At 38.3% G+C, this 26,079-nt stretch overlaps 1 protein-coding gene across 1 annotated transcript in view; it reads left to right on the plus strand.

Moving 5' to 3' along the window:
- gfra2b (GDNF family receptor alpha 2b) overlaps window positions 1-26,079 on the plus strand; it is a 69,159-nt gene that overhangs the window by 20,510 nt on the left and 22,570 nt on the right. The window contains exons 3-5 of the mRNA XM_037692616.1: window positions 6,115-6,224; window positions 6,693-6,830; window positions 21,050-21,243. Coding sequence (XP_037548544.1) covers window positions 6,115-6,224; window positions 6,693-6,830; window positions 21,050-21,243 — 442 coding nt within the window. The remainder of the gene's footprint in view (window positions 1-6,114; window positions 6,225-6,692; window positions 6,831-21,049; window positions 21,244-26,079) is intronic.

Consider the following 26,079-nt stretch of genomic DNA (forward strand, 5'->3'; position numbering starts at 1 on the left):
TATATATAATTTATTTATTTTTTCATATATTTAACTCCAACGTCTCCTCAAAATGAGAGTCTGGAATCTAACGCAAAGGAAATTGCTTGGGTCAGAGTAAGTGGTTTATAGTTTTTTTTGTTTTTTCTTGCAACTGGTGATTACTTAGATGACTGTTTAACAAGCCCTGCAGGGAAATGAAGGAGCTGTGGCAGGATTTGATCAAGTGGTTTTTGAGGCGGCAGATTGAACCACACAGCTTTTTATTCTGTGTGACTCTCCTGTTCTTCGCTTTGTCGTCATCACTCTCTGACCTTCAGTTTTCACTGATGGTAATTTGTTCTCACTGAATAACAGTACTTTTTTCCAAGACCAATTATTGTTTTGGTCTTACTTTATTGGAAACACTAACTATTGGCAACCTAAAAGTCTAAAAATGCATAGATTTGCAAACTGTTACTGGTCAAATGTAGCTGGTTTGTTCTTTTACCATTGGGTACATGTGGGAGTAGTCATCACAGGTTTATATGCTATATCTGGGTCTGGATTCAACCAATTAAATACTTTAAATAAATAACAATGCTAAAAGAGGCTGTGTTTCAATCTAAAGACCAAAATATAAGGTGTTCCTTTTCTGTCCAGAAATTAATAATAAATAAATTGGTAAAAATGTATTAAATTTTCATTAAACTTTCGTTGTCACACTCTATGAAACGTTGATACTGTGCTTTTATTCTGGGTCATACCTTCTACTGAGGACAAGAAGTCATGCTCTCTGGATTTATTCTATATTTAATCAGCATGTGTGATTATAACGACGATCTCATTTTCTGTAAAGATGTGAGCACAAAAACATAAACTGATAAATATTGACATTGAGTTAGGCTGAATAATGGAGATAAGGAGGAAGTGCCACCAAGACATAAATCTACAACTTGGTCTCAGTCAGCATAATATCAGGTCCAAGTCAACAGCACAGCAGAGGGCCAGAGCCAGGACTCACCAGGCTGTATGAGGATCAACTACATGGCTTAGTAAAAAAAGTTTCATTTGGCAACTTGACAGGGACCTGTGAGAATGTGAGCAATATTATATCTTATCCTATTAAAGAAGTCAATACAATGGATATGTCTGAAAGAAATGGTCAAATATTAGTGCTTTAATGTCAAGTTTAACACTGTAAAACCAAGATGAGTCTAAAATATTAAATGTTTCTTTGGCCCGATTTTTAATAACCATCTAATTAGAACTAAGAGACTGGCAAATTTAGCTAATTTAGTTTAACAATGAACACATCATCTTAAAAGTATTCTATACCTCAAGCTTATTTTTTGGTCTTTTTCTGTCATTTTTATACCCCCATTGAAAGACGAGCATATTACTGTATAGTCTCTGTCCATCCGTATGAACAAAATCTTTCTCTTGTCCAGCGCATAACTCCTGATCCACTCAACATGATTTTTCATCAGCCCAACTCCAAAGTCAAGGTCACAAATGAAGATCAACATTTTTTTCAAGCTCTTTGCTTGCTTGAGTATTGTTTAATGATAGTTTATCAACAGGCGTATAATATGCCACGTGCAGTACTTTTGTTCTTCTTCTTCAGTGTCTTCATTCATCAACCATTTCCTATTGTAGACTTAACTACGAATAAATTCAGTTTAGAGGAAAATTGAAATGTATTTTTCTTCCTCACATTTTTTAGACAGAATTTAAATTGTTTATTTTTTATGTCTGACAGCAGGTTTGTTTCTAGTGCCATATGCCTAAACAGTCACCGCTCTTGTGTTTTGCATAAACTTTTTTGAAACTTGAAATTGCTCTGATTACAAAACATAATCATCATTTTCAAAAAAATATAAATTCTAAAAGGCCTATTATGATATCTGCTAATCTTTGTTTTCTTGCTAGATCAAATGTTTTCCTGAAGGTGCCAGACAAGCATTTCAATATGACATTTGAATTTGTGGGGACTGTACAGGCTTACATGACCTTTCACCCTGAAACTACCTAAACATAAAGTAATGTCAAAGTCAAAAGTCAAAGTTTCTTTATTTGTCATGTCATGTTCTTTATTTGTCATACGCACCACATGTGGTACATGTGGTGGAACTAAATTGTGTACACAGGGTCCCATCCAGCCCACAAAAGTATAAATTGTAAAGAAAAACAGTAATAAGATCTAAGATATGAACTAAGAAAAACGTTAAACTAAGAATACACTAAGCACTAACAGTACAAAAACAATATGCTGAACAACAGCAGCACGAACATGAGTCTGTGTGAGCAGATATGTACGAATGAACACAGCAGCGTGGAATACATCAGCAGCATAAGATCAGCAGCATGGATAGTCAGCAGCACATATCAACAATCAAGTGGCATTACAGTGATTTTTTTCTTCACAGTGATTATCGTGGTTAGAGATTCATGAGTCTAACAGCTTCAGGGTAGAAGCTGTTCCTCAGTCTAGTGGTTCTACACTTAATGCTCCTCAACCTCCTGCCTGAGAATGTCCTCACTCTTCTGCATTTGTTTTTACCAAACAGGTGGAACAGAACAAACACCCAGCCTTCATAACATTCATCCATTCATTCAACCTTTATTTAGACAGGTTGAAAGATTTCTGTAAACCAGTCGAGCCAACCATTCACCATTTCACACTTTCAGTCCCTAAAACCGTCTTAGTTCTAAAGGCCTGAGGGAAAAAACGTCATGTAAAACATAAAGCCATTAAAAATAAGAAATTTAAAAAAGAGAAATAGACACAAAGGACAAGAAGAGAGAGAGAGTGGTGAAACACAATACTAGGACAGGCAGTAGATTAAGCTCAGCAGATGCACAGTTATTGCCTGTGACAGCATCTTGTACATTAACATATGCATGATGTAGTGGATCCTGCAGGACACGCACACTGGAAATGAAGATAATCTCCCAAACTACTCGGTGAATCCGCCTTTTATTTCCTCGAGGATTTTCAGCTCAGGGGAGTTTTCTCCGCATCTGTTCCCTCTGTTTATGTTTCATTCTCCGTTAATTTCTCAAGAACTTTCTAAAAAAAAAGCAATGCAAATTTCAGTAGGTTATTTTTATATGCAGTACCTAACACAGAGACAGAAACAGCACATATAAAATTGAACAGAGCTGCCTTGAAATCCATTTGTCACAGTGGATTTGTTATCAGGGGCTCCTTAACCAGAGGCAATGAGGTGACTCAGTTTGACCACACTGAAGAAAAACATTTGTTAGATTGATACCCTGCCTCGTGCACAACTCCAGATGGCAGGATATATTCCATTTATTTTCAATCAATAATGTATTGTTACTTGACAATAAAAAGTTAGATTAGTGCACAGTATTGAAAATAAACAAGTTCACACAGATGTAATGTCACATCCACAACCATGATGGAATAATGTGAATTTTAGGTCAAATGTTTTCCAACATGTCTCTGTTCTCAACTGAAGCAAGGACGTAGTGTTTCTTGATGATCACAGTATTGTAGAGATGTCACCAACAGAAATGTTGGTGGAAAAAAGACCATCAGACAATGTCATCAGTGCTAATAGATGTTAGGACCCTGTCTCACTATAATGCTTCAGACAAGTCATGCCAGTGTATGAGCATTTTGTCTAACACACTTCCATATGCTAAGGATGGAAAAAATACCTCAACTAAGCCTCTTTTGGACATGTACATACTGTATTTCTAATGAGTTGAACAAGTATGTAAACTGTATCCTGGTGCATGCTCAATAATTCAGGTTGACAAATCTAAAAAAGTTAAGTCTGGTCCTCTGGACATTCTAAAAAAAAAATATATATATATATAGAAACGTTTCGTCTTTCATCCGAAACTGAAGAAGTCTTTCAGATGAAAGACGAAACATTTCTACAATTTTTCTGTTTTGTTTTTTGAATGTCCAGAGGACCAGACTTAACTTTTTGTAGAAGTATGTAACCTGGTTAACAATTGAGTAACTTATCCATGACTTGTCTCTATCTGATACTTAACTTATACAAGCGTATGACAGTGTTTTTGTGACTCTCCTCCACATCTCCATGTTCCTCCCATTTCTTCTAAATACACACCTCTTACACACTTAGCTCTCCCTCCTCTTTGGGACCTGGGAATTTTAAGGCACAGATATATTACAATACGTTGTGGAAATGTTTGATATAAGTTACAGATATGTAAGAAGTTGCTCATAGGTAGAAAGGTTGTAAGCTCAATCGATCAGGGAAATAACAACAAAAAAGGTTAAATCGTGTCATCTGGAGCGGTTTCTTTAAGTAAGAAACATTTGTCCCCCATCCAGAGGACTTCCTCAGTCTGCGGCCTGCCAACCACATCTGTCCCATAGCTAGCCTTCACTGCTGTGTTTCAAGCCAACCTCCTGTTGGAATCTGAAAAGTAGGCTTTTAACACAAAACTGGTCCAGATGACACGATTTAAGCTTTTTTGTTGCTCATAGGTTGGAAATAAGTTCCACAAGTGCCCAACTGGTTTCCACCATATATCAACTAATGAGGAACTTACATGGAACGTGTGAACTTGTGCATAACTTATCTATTACATAGCTGTAGCTTATGCCTAGCATAAAATAACATCAGGGTACGACAATGTACGTCATTGTACATCAATGAGCTGGAAACTTATTCAAAACTTACACTTAACTTATGTGACTTGTCATTTTAGTCATATGTTGAAAGAATATTCATATGTATAGAATCATATGCTGATATAATAGTGTCTTTTGGGGTTGTTTTTTTAGAAAATTGGCACAATTTAAAAACCTGGAGTGTGTTTCGTATAGTTTCAGGGTTTTTTGTGTTAGTCTGTGTGTCATATAAATTATGTTAGACAATAATGAGAACACTGCTAGTCAGAAACATTCAGTTCTCAGTATGGGCTTCACTAGAACTAACAATAATGTTTTCAAAACAGATCATTATTTTACAAAGTATTTCAGAAGTTCTGTTGATGTGATTAAAATGAGCATTTTCAACATCACTGCTGAAAGCTTTAAAGAAACGGCTGCAACTAAAATAGTTATGATTATTCAATGAATGCTGAATAGGTCCATGTATATATATAGATACAAAAGTATTTCCAAGACTTTACATAATAGGGCACACTACAAAAATATCTTATTCATATCTAGGGTAACCCAGTGTATTGTGTAGGACTGCACAACATTGTTCTATATTTTTTCTTGCTAACTGAGATAAAAGTAATATATTGTAACAATGAGAGATTATTCATGTGGGAAATAAAACGAATCCTACTCCATATTTAACTCTACAGGCATCAGTTAATGTGTATTTTGTGAAACAATGTTGGTCAGAAACAGTTTTTGCTGCTAAAGATACTTTACAAGCTCCTGAATCTAAAATAACTGGATAGTTTTGAGAATTTTACAATACTTAACATGTTTGTTTTTCTGTACACAGTGTGCTGATATCATTCACGAATGCATTCACTCCTCTGTTTTACCATTTTGTACATAAAGACCATAGTGGAAAACAAATTAGGGTTAATATGATCAACATATTGTGCTCCATCTATTGAGCTTTTACTTCCACACATGTATTGACATGTTATCGTCTATGGTGATATAAGAGAATGACTGATGAAAATGAGCTGTTTGTCTTGTGTGCAGCCGCTAATAAAGATCAATAGTTTGATGTGATTTCAAAGCAGCCTCTGATTATGTGAGTATCAGTCATTACAGCAGACATCCCACAGTGACATCTGTTTAGATTTGGTCCCTTTAATCATCCGTTGTTGCCTTGACAAGAACAGAGGAAGTCAGATGATGATGTGGTTCAAGGTTATGATGGTTGGGTTTGTTTTCTGTAGTTATTCACAAATGATGTTTATAATTTTGGAAGTGTGTTGATGTTTAGTCAAGAGCAGTTAGTTTCTATCTGAAACCTTTATTGATTTTTTTTTTTATGTTTTCCTTGAAATTTGTTGGGCGTGACACATTTTTACCAATCTGTTCCGATTATAATCACATTTAAACAAGAACTTACACCACATAAGATGTCAGAGCTTAGCAAAAATGCACATTTGACCTTCTCTCTTTACTGCTGTGCCATCACGGATGTACTTTTTGTTGTGTTGCTGTAGGTCTCGGCTCGCTGATTTCCACATGAACTGTCAGATGACGCCTCACACCGTCACCAGCTGCCCTCATGACAACTACAACGGCTGCCTCATGTCCTACGTCGGCCTCATCGGTATGTCTGGCAGCTTTAATTTACGTTTTTCTGACGGTGCGGGTCAAATAATGAGCAGGACGACAAGACTGAAGACAGACTGTTCTCTGTTTTCTGAACCCAAACGACTCGAATAAAAAGCAGCTTATGAAATATTTACCTATTTAAGTGAATATTATGAGGTATTTAGTCAAGAATCAGGACGTTGTATTTCAGCACATTTTAGCCTGAATGCAGACTACAGGGCTCCTGAGGTGTACAAATGTAACTAATGTTGGAGAAATGTAAATTTATGCTCAAATTACCATTTTAACATTTACAGCAAAAGTAATTTTATTCCTGTTTACAAGCTGGATTTTATCAGCCTTATTCCTCAGCCATTATTAGAGTCTTTAGTTGAGGAGTTGGAGAAACACATTGCAGGTGACTACTTTCTTCTCTGGAAATCATTTGAATTCCCCCTCCGTCACTCTATTTGTCTCATCTCAGGCTCAGATGTGACGCCAAACTACAGCGACAACAGCCCCACCAACATCACCATCAGCCTCTGGTGCGCCTGCAAGGGTGCCAGTCATCAGGAGGAGTGTGACGCCTTCCACCGTGACTTTACCCACAACACCTGCCTCAGTAAGTCCTGCATCTCTTCCCAAGACCAACGTTAGAGACACAGACGAAAAAAGATTAGAAGAAATAAATCCTCTGAAGTAGGCCAAGGTCAGAATAGCAGTCAGCTCACAGCGACTCTTAGTAGCTAATGATTAATTTGTTTATCAGTTATTCTGCGGATTACTTCTGAATTTAGTAGGAAAATAATAAATCATTTGACTTTTTGTTAATCAAGTTGACAACACGTGCTCTGCTCTAAGTGCTCAAGGTGAACCCAGACCAACTGGTAAGAGTACATATGTATGAATCATATTTGTAATAAAATTATTTCTGCTGGGCAGAATTTAAACATATTTGTAATTTACTGCACAATTATGCAACTTGTGATTTAAAAGGGATTTGTCCTTACAGTTTTCTTTTACCCCCCCCCCCCCCCCCCCCGTGACTCATAATTTCCCTAATTCAGTTCTGATTCTGTTCACTAAGATATGACAACAAAACAAACAAACGTTAAAAAATATCCTGTGCCAGTGGGGTGCAAAATAGTTCAGTTCTTAATTCTTTAAAACTCTTCTAAAAGGTAAATAAAATAATAATTGCGCTCAAGTAAAAAAAAAAAAATCTAGAATTACACAAAAAATGTAATAATAATAATAAAGCACTACTTTAATTTACACCTAAATTTGAATACCGAAAAATACTGAATGCAAAACAAAACTTCAACAATAATAATAAAATAATATATGTACTCACAGTAGTCCCTCGCTTATCGCGGGGGTTCCGTACCCTGAAGCCCCGCGATTAGTGAAAAACCACAAAGTAGAAATAGTATTACAAGTATTACAAGTAGTAATTAGTCGTTTATTTTAGTATATATATATATATATATATATATATATATATATATATATATATATGTATATATATATATATATACATCCACTGCCTGGCCAAAAATAGTCGTCACCTGGATTTAACTCAGCAAATAGGTAGGAGCCTCCTATTGGATAATTACTGCGTGGGTGATTATCTTTCAGCTGCAACAAGTTATTTAACTCCAACTGGTGCAATGAGTTGCTTCTCATTTCTTAAACAACCATGTCAAAAGACACATCGCGTGGTTGTGGAAAATATATCAGTCTATTTGAGAAGGGTCAGTTCATTGGCATGCACCAAGCAGAGACAACATCTAAGGAGATAGCAGAAACTACTAAAATTGGGTTAAGAACTGTCCAACGCATTATTAAAAACTGGAAGGATAGTGGGGGCCCATCGTCTTCGAGGAAGAAATGTGACCGGAAAAAAAAATCCTGAATGATGGTGATCAGCCATCACTTAAATGCTTAATGAAATCAAATTGAAGAAAAACAGCAGTAGCACTCAGGGCCATGTTTAATAGTGAAAGTAAGAACATTTCCACATGCACAATGTGAAGGGAACTCAAGGGATTGGGACTGAACAGCTGTGTAGCCTAAAGAAAACCACTAACCAACGAGGCTAACTGGAAAAAAAGACTTCAATTTGCTAGGGAGCATAAAGATTGGACTCTGGAGCAATGGAAGAAGGTCATGTGGTCTGATGAGTTCAGATTTACCCTGTTCCAGAGTGATGGGTGCATCAGGGTAAGAAGAGAAGCAGGTGAAGTGATGCACCCATCATGTCTAGTGCCTACTGTACAAGCAGTGCTATGATCTGGGGTTGCTGCAGTTGGTCAGGTCTAGGTTCAGCAACAGTATGTGCTCAAAGAATGAGGTCCGCTGACTACCTCAGGTCTTACTTGTAAATGAGTCCTCGAGGCTCAGTGGGATTAACCTGTCTAAATAAAGGTTGAATGAATACCTGAATATACTGAATGACCAGGTTATTCCATCAATAGATTTTTACTTCCCTGGTGGCACGGGCATATTCCAAGATGACAATGCCAGGATTCAATGGGTTCGAATTGTGAAAGAGTGGTTCTGGGAGCATGACGCATCATTTTCACACATGGACTGGCCCCCACAGAGTCCAGACCTTAACCCAATTGAGAATCTTTGGGATGTGTTGGAGAACGCTTTGTGCAGTGGTCAGAACCTGCCCTCATCAATACAAGATCTTGGTGAATAATTAATGCAACACTGGATGGAAATAGATCTTGTGACATTGCAGAAGCTGATCGAAACAATGCCACAGTGAATGCATGCCATTATCAAAGGTAACAGCTGTCCAACGAAATATTAGTGTGTGATCCTTTTTTTGGGGAGGGGGGGCAAGGCAGTGTGTGTGTGTGTGTGTGTGTGTGTAAAGGCATTTTAAACTCTTCCCACACTCCTGCAATATTCTAAACAATGCTTCTAAACTCTAAACGCTCTAAAAGAGTGCAGAATGTCATGATTTCAGCTCTCTGCCTCGGCTGCTTTCTGTCACCTGCCGGCACTCTTGGCCACGCCCACTTCTCCGCTGCAGAGCAGAGATATGACACACTGCAGGAGGAAGCTTCTCCTGCAGCTTTGTGCAGCAGGCGCTAAATATTTTAACATAATTTATTTAAAATAAAAATTCCATGCCGATCGTGCGGCTCATTCATCAATCAGCCAATTATGTGTCATGTCCAATCTTACTTTAAAAAACCGCGATAGAGCGAGTCCATGAAAAACGAACTGCGAAGTAGCGAGGGACTACTGTACTAGATTTTCTTATTAGACAATGAGCTACAGTAGTTAAAGCTTCTCGGCCAAGAGCAGCAGTCTGTTATCACTCTGAGATTTCAGATGTTCCTTGTCAGCAATATTATTGGAACTTTATGGTAATATCAAGCATTTAATTGACCAACAGATAGCACTCCTTTAAAATTCAGTGTGACTTTGCAGTGCTTGCAATGAGCTAATAAAGTGACAGCTTGTGCACGGTGGTCCAAAACTGTTCCAGATGGAAAAAACACTATTAAAGGGCACAAAAAAAGAGTTGTGTCATTGCTGTCACCAGAGATTTTCCACACTGACTACCATTTTCCCTGTGTTGTAACTGCTTCTTCAGTACAGCTACTGCCTCCAGTCAGTGTGGTGTGAAACGGTAATCTAGGAAACACACAGGAAGGGGAATCATCAATATTTAAAACTGTCATCATACATGTGTGAAAACTGAGACTGTGATTTTGATTTTGCCTAGCTTTCTCCCTGTACTTTTTTTGTTTTTTTGGTAATTCATTAAAAAAAAAAATCTCGACCTGATGATCAAAATTTAAACCAAACATTTAGGCATTTGCTTGAAGCCATGCTGAAGGATATAATTGCCTTGTTTTCCAGGTGATCCAACAAATGCCTGTAAATAATCCAAGAAAATTACTAATATTTTCAGTTCCTCATAAATTTTTGGATGTGTAGTGAACTAGGCCTCCGGTCAAACCTGCCTCTGAAGACCTTCATGGGACAGGAACTGTTATTTCATTTATTTGAATCCAGAAATACAAATTAGCTCATCCATAGACTTTCTAATTGTATCCTGAACTAATCAATTGAAAGAGCACTCTCTTTTTCATATTATCATTACTATTTTACAATATCTTGATAATCAAAAGTGTGTTTAGTTCATACCATTTTTAAATGTTGAAGTGAACCACTCATTTTAAATCAACTGTGAAACAGTATTAATGATTTTTTAATCCTCATTCAAAGTAGAAATCAAGTTAAATGTCTATTTTACAAAGTAATTATGCATTTTTGATCTTCTGTCTGAAATGAGAGAGTGATGTCGGTCAAAAGTCGGAGACAGTCGAAAACAAGTTTATTGGAACGAACTGTCGTGTTTTTAAACCTCTCAGACAGAAACAAGAGAACTGGCACCTGTAAGTCTGTCATTTCTCCAAAATATTTTCTTGTCTGTAACTAACCATTCCTAAACATTTCTGATGTTTTCTTGACTTGTAATGACCCTCTGACGTCACTAAAACCACACCCCTGTTGGTTCCTTCAACCAATCAGGACTTCCTAAAAGTGACCAGAAGCAGAACTCTTTAAAAGTCGACACTTCCTAGTTCCATCAGTTAGTTAGTTGGTTCCGTTAGTTCTTCTGGTTCTGATGGAATTCGGTTGGAGTTCCTCAGAGTTCTTCTGAGTCTCTTGGAGTACTGTGGAGTAGTTCTGGAGTTCTGGAGTTTTTCCACTGCTGAGTGGAACTTCGGACTCAGTTTTCCAGGCTGATGGAGTCATCCATCTCTGCAGGAGCCACGACGCCTCGCTGTGGCTCCACCCGGCGAATGCCCTATAACTGCTGAGGAAGTTTGTTCTGTGGAACGGATTATCTCACGACTTCTGCCAAGTCGCAGCCACTCTGAGGAGACGCTGAAAGGTAGCGTGCCAGGGACCTCTTGACCGCAGCTGACCCATTCTCCGCAAAGGTAAAGAGTCATCACTGGCTTCACTACAAGTGTTCCACGGCGAGCTGTGCTTGAAAGGAGCGTGTTGTTCTGGTCTACAGACTTACATCCTCATCCATCTTTTCTCTCCATTTAAACTCCTTCATTTCCCATCTTTAAACTTCTATCTTGCCAGTAATTAATCCAGATATCTTCAGAAATGTCTGTTGTTTTGATTAAGTAAAACGTGCCAAGTTTTATTAATCAGAGCTGATCAGTATAATCAAGTGTACAATGTTTTGATGTTAAATTTTGATTCTGTTAATAAATGACCACATTTATTTTGATGGGTCAAAGAAAATTAACGTCTCATGTCACTGATTAAACCATCGACAACACAGTACCTCTGTCACATATCTGTCAAGTAGCTCGAAAAAGTGAGAACCCGTTATTAAAAATTGACTGTAGTGGAGCTCTGAAGCTAACTGAAGCTAACCTAGCCTTTACATCACTACAGATGTTTATTCATGAATGACACTCATTTCATTCATTAATGGGATTCTGACTATATTAGCAGTTATTGTTAGCTTTTTAATTTTTTTTATTTTTAAACCTTAATGTCTGCTTTATAAAACTACATGAAACAAGTGCTGCCTAAACATCGCATCACTTTCAGTGTTTAAGCCTTTCGCTTGTGTCTTTATAAGGCAGAAACAATAGCAACTGTGGGTCCGACAGAGAAAAAAGGTCAGGCGGAGGAGGAAAAACAGAAGCATGAGAGAACGTGTATAAGTTCCTGAGATGCTTTCTTTAAATAACACTGACCCAGCTACAGAAAACTCTCTGTTTGAAGCTCCTTTCAAATACACAACTCCTCCTGTTCCCTCTGAACACATGCATTCATATTTATGAGCCAACATGAACCATGATAATGTATAAAGAGAACTTCACTGATCACTTAGACAAAATAATGTTACACACAGAAAGTGTTTAAATAAAATATACTATCAAGTCTATCTATATTTTTTGGTTTCTTTCTTTTAATGCAGCAGTTCCCAGTCCTAGTCTTCAAGCCTTGCACACTGCTCTACTCCAACACTCCTGATAAAAATAAAAAAAATGGGTCAGCTTCTTGTAAGACTGCAGGAGCCTGATAATGAGACATTCATTTGAATCCAGTGTGTTGGAGCAGAAACACGAAAAACGTTTATGGCAGCAGAACCAGGAAGCAGGATTTAGTGTAGCAAAACTTTTTGTACCGGTAAAGGGTAGGAGGACGTTTTTTTCTCTCTTATAATGTTTATTAAGGAGATAATTCATTTAACAGTTTATAAAAAGTAATTAATATTGATGATATAGAAGAAAGAGCAAACCTTTACCATACCATACCATTTTATTATAGGGCACTTAAAACAGTGACAAGGCCAACCAAAGTGCTGTACAGACCAAAAAAAAAAAAAAAAAAAACAGGCAACACACAAAGCAATATACAAAATGAGGTAAATCAGAATAAAGACATAAAAACGATGCAGATAATAAATATGAGGACAAACCAGTGTGGAGCATACAGGTTCAAACACAGATCCTCTGTGTTTATTCCAAAGACAAAGTGTGAAGTCCTTTTGAGCACTTTTTTAAGAACATGTCATCAAACCATAACAATTATTCTTGTATAACCATAAAAAGGCTGAATAGGAACAGCCAAAATGTTTCCACATTTTAAAACTTCTTGAACAACTACTTTTACTTCTTAAGGGTTTTGTTTCAACTCTGGTAACAAGCATTGCTACAGTTGAAAGGGAAAACAAAGCTTTACTAAACAAGACTTTAGACACTTTCAGTAATCTCCAGTTTTCATGGAAAAGCCCCTCGTGGTTCCCGAGCAGATGTCTGCTCAGCCTAAACTCCAGCCTGGTTATCAGTAAGACTTTTAACACTGACAGTAATGCTTCATTAACAGCATGTACATGTCAGGTGCTGCTGAGATCTGTGTCCCAATGCAACACACGTCATATCTTGATATGAAGTAGCAGAAGCCTCAAAGGACTATGACTATGGTTTGTTCACCAGCTACATCAAAATGGAGCTGACTATATGGTACACCAGTCTAGATTTGACTGACTTTTTGTTTGCTAAAGGGTAGGACTTGCTTATTAAGGTCTGTTGCAGGCTAGAGTTTTTTTTTAGTTCATATAGGTGCTGGTCATAAAATTAGAATATCTTGAAAAAGTTGATTTGTTTCAGTAATTCCATTCAAAAAGTGAAACGTGTATATTATTGCACACAGACTGATATGTTTCAAATGTTTATTTCTTTTAATGTTGATGATTATAACTGACAACTAATGAAAACCCCAAATTCAGTATCTCAGAAAATTAGAATATTACTTAAGACCAATTAAAAAAAAAAGATTTTTACAAATGTTGGCCAACTGAAAAGTATGAACATGAAATGGATGAGCATGAAAAGTATGAGCATGTACAGCATCAATACTTAGTTGGGGTTCCTTTTTCCTGGATTACTGCAGCGATGCGGCGTGGCATGGAGTCGATCAGTCTGTGGCACTGCTCAGGTGTTATGAGAGCCCAGGTTGCTCTGATAGTTGCCTTCAGCTCTTCTGAATTATTGGGTCTGGTGTATCACATCTTCCTCTTCACAATACCCCTTAGATTTTCTATGGGGTTAAGGCCAGGCGAGTTTGCTGGCCAATTAAGAACAGGTATACCATGGTCCTTAAACCAGGTACTGGTAGCTTTGGCACTGTGTGCAAGTGACAAGTCCTGTTGGAAAATGGAATCCGCATCTCCATAAAGTTGGTCAGCAGCAAGAAGGATGAAGTGCTCTAAAACTTCCTGGTAGACTGCTGCATTGACCTTGGACCTCAGAAAACACAGTGGACCAACACCAGTAGATGACAAATCATCCCAAACCATCATTGACTGTGGAAACTTGACACTGGACATCAAGCAACGTGGATTATTTGCCTCTCCTCTCTTCCTCCAGACTCTGGGACCTTGGTTTCTAAAGGAAATGCAAAATGTACTTTAATCAGAGAACATAACTTTGGACCACTCAGCAGCAGTCCCTGGCAAGATGCTTCTGACTCTGTCTCTTGTTCAAGAGTGGCTTGACACAAGGAATGCAACAGCTGAAACCCTTGTCTCGCATATGTCTGAGTGTGGTGGTTCTTGAAGCACTGACTTCAGCTTCATTCCACTCTTTATGAATCTTCCCCACATTTTGGAATGGGTTTTGTTTCACAATCCTCTCTAGGGTGCGGTTATCCCTATTTCTTATACACTTTTTTCCACAACATCTTTTCCTTCCCTTCACCTTTCTGTTAATGTACTTGGACACAGAGCTCTGTGAACAGCCAGCCTCTTCAACAATGACATTTTGTGTCTTGCCCTCCTTGTGCAAAGTGTCAATGGTCGTCTTTTGGACAACTATCAAGTCAGCAGTCTTTCCCATGATTGTGTAGCCTACAGAACTAGACTGAAACACCATTTAAAGGCCTTTGCAGGTGTTTTGAGTTAATTAACTGATTAGAGTGTGTCTTAAGTATTGAACCTTTTCACAATATTTAATTTTCTGAGATACTGAATTTGGAGTTTTCGTATGTTGTCAGTTATAATCGTCATCATTAAAATAAATAAACATTTGAAATTTATCAGTCTGTGTGTAATGAATGAATATAATATACAAGTTTCACTATTTGAATGAAATTACTGAAAAAAAAAAAACTTTTTCATGATATTCTAATTTTATGACCTGCACCTGTAGGCCTATGTAACACATTGTAACTGTGACTTTCCTTCCTTTCATTGACTACAGTGACATTATTTACATGAGCACTCCTACAAGCACCTTGCAGATGTTGGACACTGTCTATCATGGTGCACTAAGATTCATAACTGGCTGTAACTACCGTACCCACCATTACACCCTGTATTCACTAGTTAACTGGTCATCTTTAACTTCACGTAGACCAGGGGTGTCAAACTCCAGGCCTTGAGGGCCAGAGTCCTGCAACTTTTAGATGTGTCTCTGATGCCACACAGCTGAATAATATGGCTGAATTAGCTTCTCAGTGCAGTCAAGTTCTCCAAAGTCCTGCTAATGACCTCCTTATTTGATTCAGCTGTGTGGCATGAGAGACACATCTAAAAGTTGCAGGTTTCTGGCCCTCGAGGTCTGGAGTTTGACAGCTGCAGCGTAGACTCTCTCCGGGAAATTTTTATCTTTAAATCACTTCTTGGTCTGCTGTCTTCATACATCTCCTCCTTTTCATTCATTCAGTTCACTTCCGGCGAGCTGATGGACGGCAGCTCCCTCAGGCTTCTCTGCAGTGTTTGTCATCAAACTGACCCGTTTTTTCGAACCGGACTAAAGTTGGTCCCCCTTCCAACCGAATTTGGTGTTCATTGACTCAGAGAGCTGGACAGGACCATCCAAAAATATATTTTGGTCCAGGACCGGCCGCTCCCACTCCACCGGTAACTCTGAGCGCACCCTGCCAGCCAAGTGACCCCTCGAGCTGGGGAATCGTCGCACGAAGGTCCGGTGTTTTCTCTCTCTCTCTCTGGACCCCAACGAACTTCTCATCTGGATCTTTGTGGTTCTACCTGGTTCCGACAAGAATCACCGGGTGGTATTTTGCTGGTTTTCTGCTGGACTGGCCCTCGTGGTGTCTTCATTGGTGTGGGGGAAGTGTACCTGTGACCCCCGAACTGGACCGGAACCTAACCGAGGTGGCTGTGGGGGACTTCATCTTCAACATAGTGGTTCTCAGCTTCAGTGAGCAGCCCGTTACTTTTAACGAAGGACGGTCCACCTCTGTGGACTCGCTGTGTCCGCCTGGAGGAGACGTTCTGGTGCTTTGAAGCGTTGCCGGAACCGGACCGGAGCAGAACCAGGCTAGGGACAACTTCAGCTTCTTCGCCTCTTGTACTGTGGAGCGCCGGAGCCGGACTGGAGCAAAACCGTACCGGACCATTGACAACTTCAGCCTCAGCCTCTCCGGTCAGTCTCGTTTTTCACCGGGGGTGCCTCTCGTGCTGTCGGGTGTGGAGGTGTTGTGCAGAGAAGCGGAGGAGCAGCGCTGTGTGGTGCTCGAGATAAGTTCCGAGTTTACATCGGAGTTGCTGCAGGCTTCCATCCAAACTCACCTGAATATTAATTATTTTTATTCCAGATCACGCTGTTGACTCCTGTTGACCTGAAACGAGCTAGGACCATGCCTTTCACTTCAGGAGGATTTTCTGGCAGCTCGCTTTGCTATTTGGTGCGAATTATCAGTTTCTGTTTCGGCCTGTTGATATTGGACCCCGCTTCTGTTTCCCATGGGAGCATCCATCCATCTTCACAGGGGGGTCGGAGCCCCCCTCAGCCCAACTCAAACTGCAGTTGGGCCACCTCGTCGGATTTGTTTGCCCATTTGAATTGTGACGTTTTATGGTCTGAGACTGCACCATTCATATTATTGTCACTATTTTCAGATCTCAGACTATCTGGAGTCACTGAATCTTGTTAATACACCTGGATCTGCCCATCACTGCAACTTTCACTGTTTTTGGGTTCTGAATGATCAAGTCTTCATTAATGTTTCTCATGGATTGATTATGGGGGCTAATTGTCACACTGTTAACTCCTGTAATTACACATCATTCACAAAAAACTCGAGAAAATGTCTGATAATAATGTTGTTACTGTTCTCAGGGATTCAGCCCAACCCTGGACCCCCCACTATTTATAGCACACCAAATAACTTTAAGAACGTGTCTGGGTTTCATTTTCTGCATGTAAACGCACGTAGCCTTCTGAAAAAACTTAATGCCTTGAAAATGCTGGTCAGTTCTTCTGGTGCAGATGTAATCTTCATCTCTGAAACCTGGCTCAACAAATCTGTAATGAATAATGACCTGGCAATCAATGGATTTAACATCTACCGCTGTGATCGTCAAAAAAAGGGGGGGGGGGAGTCACTGTTTACATCAGAGATTCTCTGGTTGCTAGTCGTGTGTCTTCTAAAACAATTCCTAACCAAATTGATTCATTGATGAATGAATTCATCTTCAGAGAGGTAACGAGTCGATTTCCTACCGAAGCGTACCGGGGTGAAACTGGGTTCGAATGGAGAGTGCCGTTCTTATACCGACACATTTTCCCTCACACACATTTTCTCTCCACTTAACTCCTTCATTCCCCATCTTTAAACTCTTCTATCTTGCCAGTAATTAATCCAGATATTTTCAGAAATGTCTGTTGTAGAGCTTGAACCCAGATACCATGGCCGTATGGTCTCTGACGTAGAGCTAATTAATTAAGCTGTTGTTGAAATCAATTTGCCAAATTAATGTAAATGTTTGATGTTAAACTTTGATTCTGTTAATAAATGACCGCATTCATTTGAAGGGTCAAAGAAAATTAACGTCTCACGTCACATTTAATTTCAATGCACGATATTATTCAGTCCAGAAAAATGAATGAATCCGTTTAATTTATGAATATATCACAGATATATGTTCATCTACACCCAAATGATCAACTCTCCGACAAGATTAAACAAAAAACGTCCTGAAAAGTCTTATATCTTAGACCTGTTTCTAACGAATATGTCTCACAAATTCCCTGGTACAGGTGTATTCACCAATATTTTGAGTGATCACTGTGTGACAACGACTCTGAGAGATATTAAACTTCCACCTTCTAAGCCCAGATTAATAAAAAAAAAAAGGATCTGAAATGTTTTTGTGAGCAGTCATTCCTCTGGGTTCTGTCTCACTTTGACTGGCATCATGTTCTTTTAATTGATGACATGAATTCCGCTTGGAACAATTTTCATAATAGTTTAATTTATTTTGTGAACAAACATGCTCCTTTTCGTAAGTTAAGAATAAAGGGACGAGACAGCCCCTGGTTTACTCCAGAGCTAGCTGACCTCCTGCACAGGAGAGACCATCTTTGAGCCACAGCGAGAAAATCTGACTCAGACACTGATTGGTTGAGTTTTTGACAAATGAGGAATAAATGCACAACTGCTGTCAAAGCAGCAAAACACAACTATTTCTTATCTCAGACCTCCAAAAATCTAAATGACCCCAACAGATTCTGGAAAACCATCAAATCTCACGCAGGCACCCCCCAATCATCTGATCTCCCCTCACAAATTCTCGTTAACTCTGTTCCTGTGTCAAATAAGCACGAGATCCTGAACTGTTTCAACCAGCATTTTGTTGCTTCTAGTTCTTTATTTGACACAGTTACTAATGGAAAATCAGCCACTTCACTTAATAATCAAACTTCTACAAATCAAATCCCTCCTACAAGTCAATCCTCAGTTAAACACAGCTTCTCTTTTTCTCCATTCTCAGTCATTGAGGTTAATAAACTGTTAAAAGATCTTGATCCTAAAAAATCTGTAGGTCCTGATGAACTTCCACCTTATTTCTTAAGGCTGGCTGCTCATATCATCGCAGTCCCTGTGTCCCACATCTTCAATCTCTCCATAAGACAAAACTCCATTCCAGATGCTTGGAAAGCAGCCTTTGTTCTTCCTTTGCTGAAGGGAGGTGACCCCACCTCACTGAACAACTATCGGCCAATCTCTAAACTCTGCATTTTAGCCAAGGTTCTAGAAAAACTGATAAACTCTCAAATCAAAAAATACCTGGACTCATTTAACATCTTACCTCCACATCAGTATGGTTTCAAGAAGCAACACAGCACAACCACTGCTTCACTGAAGGTTCTTAATGACATCGTTGAAGCACTGGATGCTAAGGATTATTGTGCCGCACTTTCTTAGACCTGTCCAAAGCTTTTGACACTGTGGATCATAACATCTTGTGTCATAAACTCTCAGAAATTGGTTTCTCAGATCACACCATTGGTTGGTTCTCTAACTATCTCTCAGACCGAAGGCAATGTGTTCAACATAATGGTACTTCCTCCAGTTATTTAACAGTCAACAATGGTGTACCACAAGGCTTAGTCTTAGGACACACCCTCTTTACAATCTACATACATAATATAGGTAAAAACATCCCTAATGCATCCTGATGCATGCTCAATAATCCAGGTAGAAAAATCTAAAAAAGTTAAATCTGGTCCTCTAATGCATCCATACATTTCTATGTTGATGACACAGTTGTTTATTGTCGAGCTAAAACTGTTGATAAGGCTTTACAGCTTTTGAAATCTGCATTCAACAACATCCAGTCTGATTTATTCCGCCTCAAGCTTGTCCTAAATGCCGAAAAAACCAAAGGGATGCTTTTTTTTTCAAATAGGAAGTTGGTACCAGCAGTTATTCCTCCGATTTTATCCTCAAATGGTGTCCCCATTGAGTTTGTTGATTCCTATAAATATTTGATTATCTTGGTCGACTCGCATCTCTCTTTTAAGCTTCATGTGGAAAACTTGGTAAAGAAACTGAAAGTTAAACTGGGTTTCTTTTTCAGAAACAGATCCTGTCTAACCCTGAATGCTAGGAAACGCCTTGTATCTGTGACTTTCCTTCCCTCCATTGATTACGGTGACATTATTTACATGAACGCTCCTACAAGAACCCTGCAGATGTTGGATGCTGTCTAACATGGTGCACTAAGATTCATAACTGGCTGTGATTATCGTACCCACCACTGCACCCTGTATTCACTGGTTAACTGGACATCATTAACTTCATGCAGACTCTCTCACTGGTACATTTTCATCTTTAAATCACTTCTTGGTCTGCTGCCTTCATACATCTCCTCCTTCATGTCTCTGTGTGAGTGCAGCTACAGCGTGCGCTCTCAGGACATTATTACCTGCAGTGTTCCCTCAGTGCGGACTGAACTAGGCAAAAGGGCCTTCTCCTACTCCGCTCCTGTTTCCTGTAATACCTTGAAAAAGATCTGAAGCTCTCGACCTTGACCTCTAAATGGTTTCAAACATCTGCTCAGTTCCTGCAAAAAACACTTTAGGCATGTTCCTGTTTTTATTAGTTTACATTGCTTTAAAATGTAGCTCTTTCTGTTTTGTGTTTTTAATAATCATTTTTCCATTTAATTTTTCAAGTTATATGCTTTATTTTTTGATTGTCTACTGTTGTCATCATTCTTTGTTTAAAACAGGTCTCTCTCGTAAATTAGTCCTTGATGCTCAATGAGACTAACCTGTATAAATAAAAGTTGAATGAATGAATTTTATTTTTTATGATTTCAGAAAGAATAAAAACACTGTTTGTAGGGATGGAAAAAATATTTGATCCCTTTCAACAATGTTCATTCAGGTCATCTGGACGATTTCTATTTTTTTGCTAAGTCACCTGACTGAACATTGTTGAATTTTATACCTGGATTATTGAACATGAACTTTGGTATTTGATCCCTTATTTTGTAAGAGAAATAAACAGTTTCTTACTTTAAAATAGGTTATTTTTAATAGATAAACTAATTAACATCTTCTTGTTTTGAATACACAAGATTCATTAATTTGTTATAAAATGTTTATAGTTTTAAAAAAAGTTGTAGATTTTGTTTTCTAGCAAATCACATAGTTTATTTCCAGAGTATTGATTTAGAATTAATATTTTATTTTGTAATGATGTTTGATGAATTAATGGTTATAAAAAAATAAAGTATAATGTAAGATTTATTTTCAGGCAATGAAGAAAAAAAGGATTTTCAACAATTGTTTTATTTTTTATAGGGGGTGGGGAGGGCAGAGTGACAGGAAGTAAAAACAGTGATTTGTCTCTTGGTGAGCAAACAGTAATTTTGTTGTCAGAGTGATGTGGCTTTTAGTGGGTATAACAAATGTTGAAATAATATTTGTGGTGGAAATATTTGTCCATGTAATTTGACTTTACCTCTGTTGTTTTCTTAGCAGTGTCCTTATGTTGTCTCTTTTTGTGTCTCCTCAGAAAATGCCATCTTGTCTTTTGGATATGGCTCAGAAGGAGTGACTGCTTCTGTAACCGAGCCCCCATACACTTTTCTGCCCCCTCCTCAGCCGCCGATCATCTCCAAACCCATCCCCTCTCTACATGAAACCCATGAGAATGCCATCAAGCCAATGGATAGTGCTTGTATGTTCTCCACTTGTGCCAATTTGCAGGTGAGTCAGCTAATTTTATATCATGTCTTCTAGTTTTTGCCCAAACACCAAACTATATGTGATTTGTTTGTTTTGTTAATGGTAGGGTTTGTGCAAATCAATGAAAACCTAGTGGAAATTCAACACCAGCATACCAGAGAAAGTAAAATATTACAATGAGACATTTATAAATGTCTAAATATAATTTGGACCCATGGCAAATAATAAAAAACAGCTAGAATCATCCAGGTTTATGTCCAATAAACAGGCCCAAGACTTTAACAGAGGTCACAAAGGTGCAGTACTTGGCCTGTACAGGAAAACAGGGAGTGTAGTGAATAGGCGAAGCAGAGAATCCAGACAGGATGGAGTGGATGGAGCAAAGTTTCAGGAGTGATTTGTGACAAAAGGGTGTCAGCAAAGGCCAAAGGAAAAGTTTACAACAGTGGTGAGACCAGGTATATTGTATGGTCTGGAGACAGTGGCACTGACAAAAAGACAGGAGAAAGAACTGGAAGTGGCAGAAATGATGTTGAGGTTCTCTTTAGGAGTGACAAGGATGGATAAGATTAGGAATGAGAACATCAGAGGTACAGCACAGGTTGAACAACTGGGAGATAAAATTAGAGAGACCAGACTGAGATGGTTTGGACATGTCCAGAGGAGGGACAGTGGGTATACTGGTAGAATGATGTTAGAAATGCAGCTGCCAGGAAAAATACAAAAACAAAGAGGAGGTATATAGATGCAGTTAGAGAGGACATGGAGATAGTTGGACAGAGGACAGAGTAAAATGGAGGAGGATGACTCACTGTGGAGACCCCTGAAGAGGAAACATAAAAAAAAAAAAAAAAAAATTAAATGTATATATATATATATATATATATATATATATATATATATATATATATGTAGTGTGTGTGCAATATATAGTATTAAAGAAGAAAACCTAATAATATTTGCACTTAATACATTCTTTCTTGTGTATTTTTCTATGAAAATGAACCTTCATGTCTAGATGTTACAAAATGTTCTGTCAGGGTAAAGAGTCGGCCCACTTGATAGTACAGTTTTAGGATATAATTGAACAAAATCACCTGTTTGTTCTAAACCAGGTCTTAAAATGAGGCCGACACACACTCAGATGAACAACCTTATAGATAGGTGGGCTAAAATTAAAGATAGGTGAAGTACTTGACTGTGATTTGAGAGAATTAATGAGGTCATACTTATCATTACTTCGTTATTGCTAATAAAATTGTTCTATTAGTGAATCAATCATGGGTCAAGTTTAGTTTTGCATGCATTGCTTGAAGTAGTGTCACAGTCTAATATGTTGCATGTTATATTTTATTTGTATTTAGGAAGAGCTAGTAAAGACCAGACTTTTTCTCATGTCCTTTAATTTAAAACAAGTTTAAGAGTAGTTTTTTTGAAATTATTGGAATTGTAAAAGCCAAACCGTGTCCATAATGTGAGCTTTCAAAAAAAAAAAAAAAAACTAATTTGCAGTTAGAAATAAGGTTCACAGAACCATCTGAGGATACATTTCATTTCATCCAGACATTTGGGTAAAAAAAAAAAACTCTGTGCATTAGCTGAACAGGCTCTTGTCATGATTCTGTGAGTTCTTTTGACACCTGCAAATGAAACTTTTTTGTGGCATGCTCAGAAATCCCTTTGATGGATTTTGTGAGCTGCTCCTGCAGCGTTCTCATCAATTCTTCCCAAAGATCTGATCATGTAGTTGCATCAGCTGGACTTCACAAAGAGTAGAAAAAGTGCACCGTCACTGTGATTTAGACTGCCGTCCTGCTCACCTGATACAGGTCTGAGATGTGCTCACTTTAGATCCACACAAGGAAACGTTTGAACGTTCATGCGTGTGCACTGTTTAAGGCAAATCACCTTTTAGTGATATATTTTCAAACTCAACACAAGATTGTTAGCTGATTTTTCTTCACTGTATGTTTGATCAAATGTGACCATGTAAACTACAAATAGTTTATTTATTGTAGAAAAACAATAACTGTATTGTGCACAATTGTATAGTGCCTTGTAAAGAGAAAATTTAGCTTTAATTGTTCATTCACAAATCATCAACAGTGTTTATTCCCCAGCTGCATATTTCTCATTATTTTAGAATAACACCAGCTGTGTGGTGGGTGTGTTTGTTGCTGAATTACTGGTTTGTGGATGTTTGTGTGAGCATTCACACTGCTTTACGGCTAAAACAAGTGACACAGTTGAAAATGAAAAAGCACAATTACTAGTGTTGTGCCACATGCTTTGATACATTATGTGTGTAACAGGATTGATTTGGATACTGCAATGAAAATGGATTAAAAAAGGAAAAACAATACAGAAAAAGCTGGTACAAATACAATAAATACTAACATTTCAGAGTCAATTAAAAAAACTAAACTACAGTCTTGTGTATCTATTGAAATACCTGGAGTAATTTACCACAAAGTCACAACGAATGATTTGGTATCTCAACACAAAGTACACATTTGTCATAGTCAAATGGGCAGTTTGAGGTTATTCTCCTATTTATTTATATTTTATATATGTTTATATCAGACAACAGCAGCAGTGACATTTGATAGATCTTGTGCCTTTATTGAAACAAATCTGAAAAATACGGTAAAAATATTTTAATATTAAATTTGTTTTATCCGTCGTTGTGCCAAGTGATGGGAGGGATAACAAATTGTTTATTGGTACCATTTTGACGACTTTCTGAGCAAAAAAAACAGATTTGAAACCACAAACATAAGTTCTGCATGACTTATGACTCCATTATTTAACAAATTAATCAAAACACAATTTTATTAATAAAATACATGATAGCTCCAGCTCTATAGTGCAAACCTTATTGTTGATTGTCACATGATGTGTTTGGCATTATTTAATCAGAGATGGAAAACTACTGAAACACTGGCATTCAGTTTAAACACACCAACAGAATCATTTTCCACTCTAAGCTTTTTTAAAGCCACAAAGTATATTTGTATAAATGAGGTCATTATAGTGACCAAGAAATGAAATAACAGTGTGTAGTTAATGTTAACTGCTTCCCTGATCCTTATTTATCTCATCAAACAGGCCTCATGCCAACTTTTAACACAGCACACTGCAGCCTGGTATGAGGCCTGAATCAATTGTTCAGTGTGGATGATTTTATCTGTTAAAATATAAACCCAAAGAAACCTTTTCCATGTTGAGTATACACATGTTGCTGGTGTAAAACTGGCTTCACAAATCTGGTATCACCAGATGTGCAAACAGTTTAGTTCCTTTTCAAAACCACTCCTGCTGTGTTGTAGACCTCTGTAGGGGCTTACTGCAGAGAAGGAACACTGACATTTGAAATAAAGTACTTGGTCAATTCATTTCAAGATGAATGCCACAGTTACTTAACACAATTGACTAGACCTCTGCCAGTTTTACGTGAATTGAGCAAAGATGTGAATCAGAATAAGCTTTAATATCATTGCACCGAAATACAATGAGGATATGTCCGTACAGTCGTCCGAAAGATGGGCGGAGTGCACGTAGCTGCTGCTGTGATAGCACGGCCTTCTTATCCTTTTCAGAATACTTTTTTTAGATAGAAAAAGGGACAAAGCCATGAGGAGAGGATAGTGGCATTACAAAAATAAGATCTTTTCACACCTTGTCCTAACAGGACACGATTTAAGACATCAAATAAACTCTGCCAGCACATTTATGAACACGTTACATATGCATTTGACGATGAGGCGGTCCATGAAGCACTAACAGATAGTCCATTGACCTGATAAGATGATGGTCAGCTGGCACAGTTCTGATAAGCCTCCACAGAAGTTTTTTTTTTTTGGGGGGGGGGGGGGGGTGCGATAGACGAAGCTTTTCCTTAGTTTACACATCTCCCAGGAGAAATTGGTAAGTCGGCATGTTTTGAGGCCAACCAGGGAGTCAAATTCAGATATTCCACAATTGTTGATTTATTCCGGGAGACTATTTTTGTTGTCAGCCTTGAGTCTTACTGGTACTTCCGAGATCCAAAATGGCCAGATTAGGGTGCATTCTATTGGTCTGTGCTTACGAGCCTCTTCAAGGTCGTTTTCATGCTGAAGAGTCCCAAAGTCGCAGGTGGTCTCCGATTCAAATCACTTCCATCTAACGGTTTAGTTCGTAAGTCAGCTGATTTTGAGTCCTCAAAGCACGAACCAACCTTCACATAGACAGCAGCCTGACGAGGGCCAAATTAGCTGCGGCCATCTTCTTTGTACATTGATAAACCAGGAACCAGACAATTCCAAAAACAGGAAACGTTATCATAAATCCAATTATATTCAATTTCGGCATCCTCAATCAATAGCAGAGGTAGTCACATCACATCCCACTTCCCCAGAGATATATCCAGCTGTACATGTAATCCACGCAGATGAGGGTTCTCCAGGACCCTGTCATTTTGTAGAAAAGATTTTGTCATTTGCATCAAAAGTCCAGTTGGTAAGAATCAAAACAGTAGTTTTAATTTCTGAAGATGTGTAAAAATAGGAGCTCCTATGCACAGACAGGCAGCAACAAAAGCAGGAGGAGAACAGGGAGAGGGACGAGAAAGTGTGTGCCTTGTTCCAGGGCCAGTGAAGGAAAAAATAAAATGATGTGGTAGTAGCCAAGAGTCAATCACAACACGGACTCTCAGTGCTGACAAATCGCACAGCACCTCACAAAATTGTGTAACATGGCATAAACTTTTTTTCTTCTCATTTTTACCAAAATGGCTATCACTGTTGTTTCTTAACATAAGCTGATCTTAGTCTAAAACTGTGACATAAAAAGTGGTGGGCAATAGGGGTTCATTCG

This window comes from Nematolebias whitei, chromosome 18 (assembly GCF_014905685.2).
Source record: "Nematolebias whitei isolate Nwh7 chromosome 18, NemWhi1, whole genome shotgun sequence".
Taxonomy (NCBI): Eukaryota; Metazoa; Chordata; class Actinopteri; order Cyprinodontiformes; family Rivulidae; genus Nematolebias; species Nematolebias whitei.